The 1,853-nt window shown below is 47.0% G+C and overlaps 1 protein-coding gene across 1 annotated transcript in view; it reads left to right on the top strand.

Annotated features, from left to right (window-relative positions):
- Nucleotides 1–446: 446 nt before the first annotated feature.
- LOC147453979 (uncharacterized) overlaps nucleotides 447–1,853 on the top strand; it is a 1,859-nt gene continuing 452 nt past the window's right edge. Inside the window, exons 1-2 of the mRNA XM_086517239.1 lie at nucleotides 447–1,055; nucleotides 1,696–1,853. The exon at nucleotides 1,696–1,853 is cut by the window's right edge and continues 222 nt beyond it. Coding sequence (XP_086373365.1) covers nucleotides 686–1,055; nucleotides 1,696–1,853 — 528 coding nt within the window. The 5' untranslated portion in view covers nucleotides 447–685. The remainder of the gene's footprint in view (nucleotides 1,056–1,695) is intronic.

Below are 1,853 nucleotides of genomic sequence, written 5' to 3'. Positions count from 1 at the left end.
GCCCCCCGACAGCGCCGCCATTTTTTTGGGTGGACTTGCCCGTCTCGAGATCCCCGCCATCGTCCTTCACCGTCGATCCCCTTACTCGCCCCCACGTCCCATCCTGTGTCACTTAGTGTCGTGGTTAGACGTTGTTCTCTCTCTCTCTCTCTCTCTCTCTCTCTCTCTCTCTCTCTCTCTCTCTCTCAGAGCGCGTCTAGACTCCCAAGGTTGAACTCTAGCCTGCGTGCGTCAGCGAACCCTGCCCTCTCAACTCTGCCGAAATTGGTAGAGTTCCAGTACTCAACAACATAATCCTGGAGCCCACGTCCGTGTGAATGCGCCCTTACCATTCACATTTTCCTCACCCCTCCCAAAATTCTGTATTACTATTTTTGGTACAAATCTGTCAACGCGGTTGTCGTATTTAGCATTTTGTCTCCACTAATCTCCACTTAATTAGCCTATCCGTTCAGCACTTGCTCATCATAATGAACGCCCTCATCACTACCCATTCAATCACGATCTTCTTGAACCAATTTTGGCGCCATATCTTGCACAGCAGAGCCTCTCTCATGGTCTCCATAGCCACCTGCCCCTCTGCAAGCTTAGGCGATTCCAACCCGAGCTCCTCTACAGCCGTAGCCAAGATGGGTTTACAGAGTCGGCTGCATGCTCTCTCTGTGAACTAGAAGCCTCTGTAGATATGGCTTGTCCACATGCTTTTCGCCCTGTTGGGCGTGCGGCCATTGGTGCCGTTCGTCACATATTTGCATGCTCCCGACCGCATCACCATCATGCTAGTACCATGGAGCTTGAGAGCGATGATAATAGCATTGATGGAGATGTAAATGTGCAGGATGAGAGAAGCGGCCCGGCCAGGGATGACTCATTGAATGCAGGAAAAGATATAATTACTTCTGCTAATACTGTGGGCTCTGCAAGTGCTGCGAGCAAGTATCAATCATTGGCAGAGCTTCATGCAGTTCTCAGACACATCGAAGTCCGATGGCAGCTTTTCAACGAATCCATGTCCAAGTTCCATGATGCAGAAGCCATGCTTGCTAACTGCACAGGTACTTGCAATGTGATCTGGATATCATTAAACTAGGGTTAATCAGGTGTTGCTAAACTAGGTTTTTTACGTTCTGGATAATCACCACTATAAGGGAGCAGCGTTGTCCTGCCAATCACAATACCAAAGTAGTAGGCATGTCCATCATTTTGGGTGCATACTTGCTCTTGCATTATGTGCATTGAGTTTGCAATGTATATTTGTGGCTTTGTGTGCGTAGCTTGGACTGCTAGTACTCCACACAAGAAGATTCAGACATTTTCTCATGTAAGAAAAGGGAGTCTTTTTCAGTGTTTTTTCATACAATGCCTAACATCATGAGTTCCCCCTCGAGAGGCACCGCATACCTAGCTAGATACGATTGGGGACAGGGGATTATTGTGAGACATAGTCCAAAACTTTTTGTGCGATGATATTGCGATAGTGCTTCATCGTAGTTAAGAAGCAGCATTGCTCAGATTCTATGATCAAGAAAGAGGCCAAGGGTAAAGCCAAAGTTAAAGAGCTTAATGCAGGCACACGTGATGATGATGAAGCAGCATGCCTGCTTTGTTCTTGATAATGCCCATTGTTTCTCTGACATTGAATGCGGCTACCAATAATTAGCTCTACTTATCCTAAATTGGATGTGATTGCTGCAGATGATGTAGTATGGAGCACTGAGAATGGCAACATGATAAGGGGAAAGAACCAGGAGCTCCTTGCGCTATTACGAAGCTTTATTGAGAGGAAGGTCTCTCTGGAGGTGGAGATTGAGAGCATCATAAGGATCACATTGTCAGGTTGCGCAGATCTTATG

The sequence above is a fragment of the Adiantum capillus-veneris genome, chromosome 7 (assembly GCF_014529385.1).
Source record: "Adiantum capillus-veneris isolate H3 chromosome 7, ASM1452938v2, whole genome shotgun sequence".
In the NCBI taxonomy this organism is placed as follows: domain Eukaryota; kingdom Viridiplantae; phylum Streptophyta; class Polypodiopsida; order Polypodiales; family Pteridaceae; genus Adiantum; species Adiantum capillus-veneris.
Note: the sequence above shows the minus strand (reverse complement) of the source record. Positions and strands in the feature narration are given on the sequence as shown.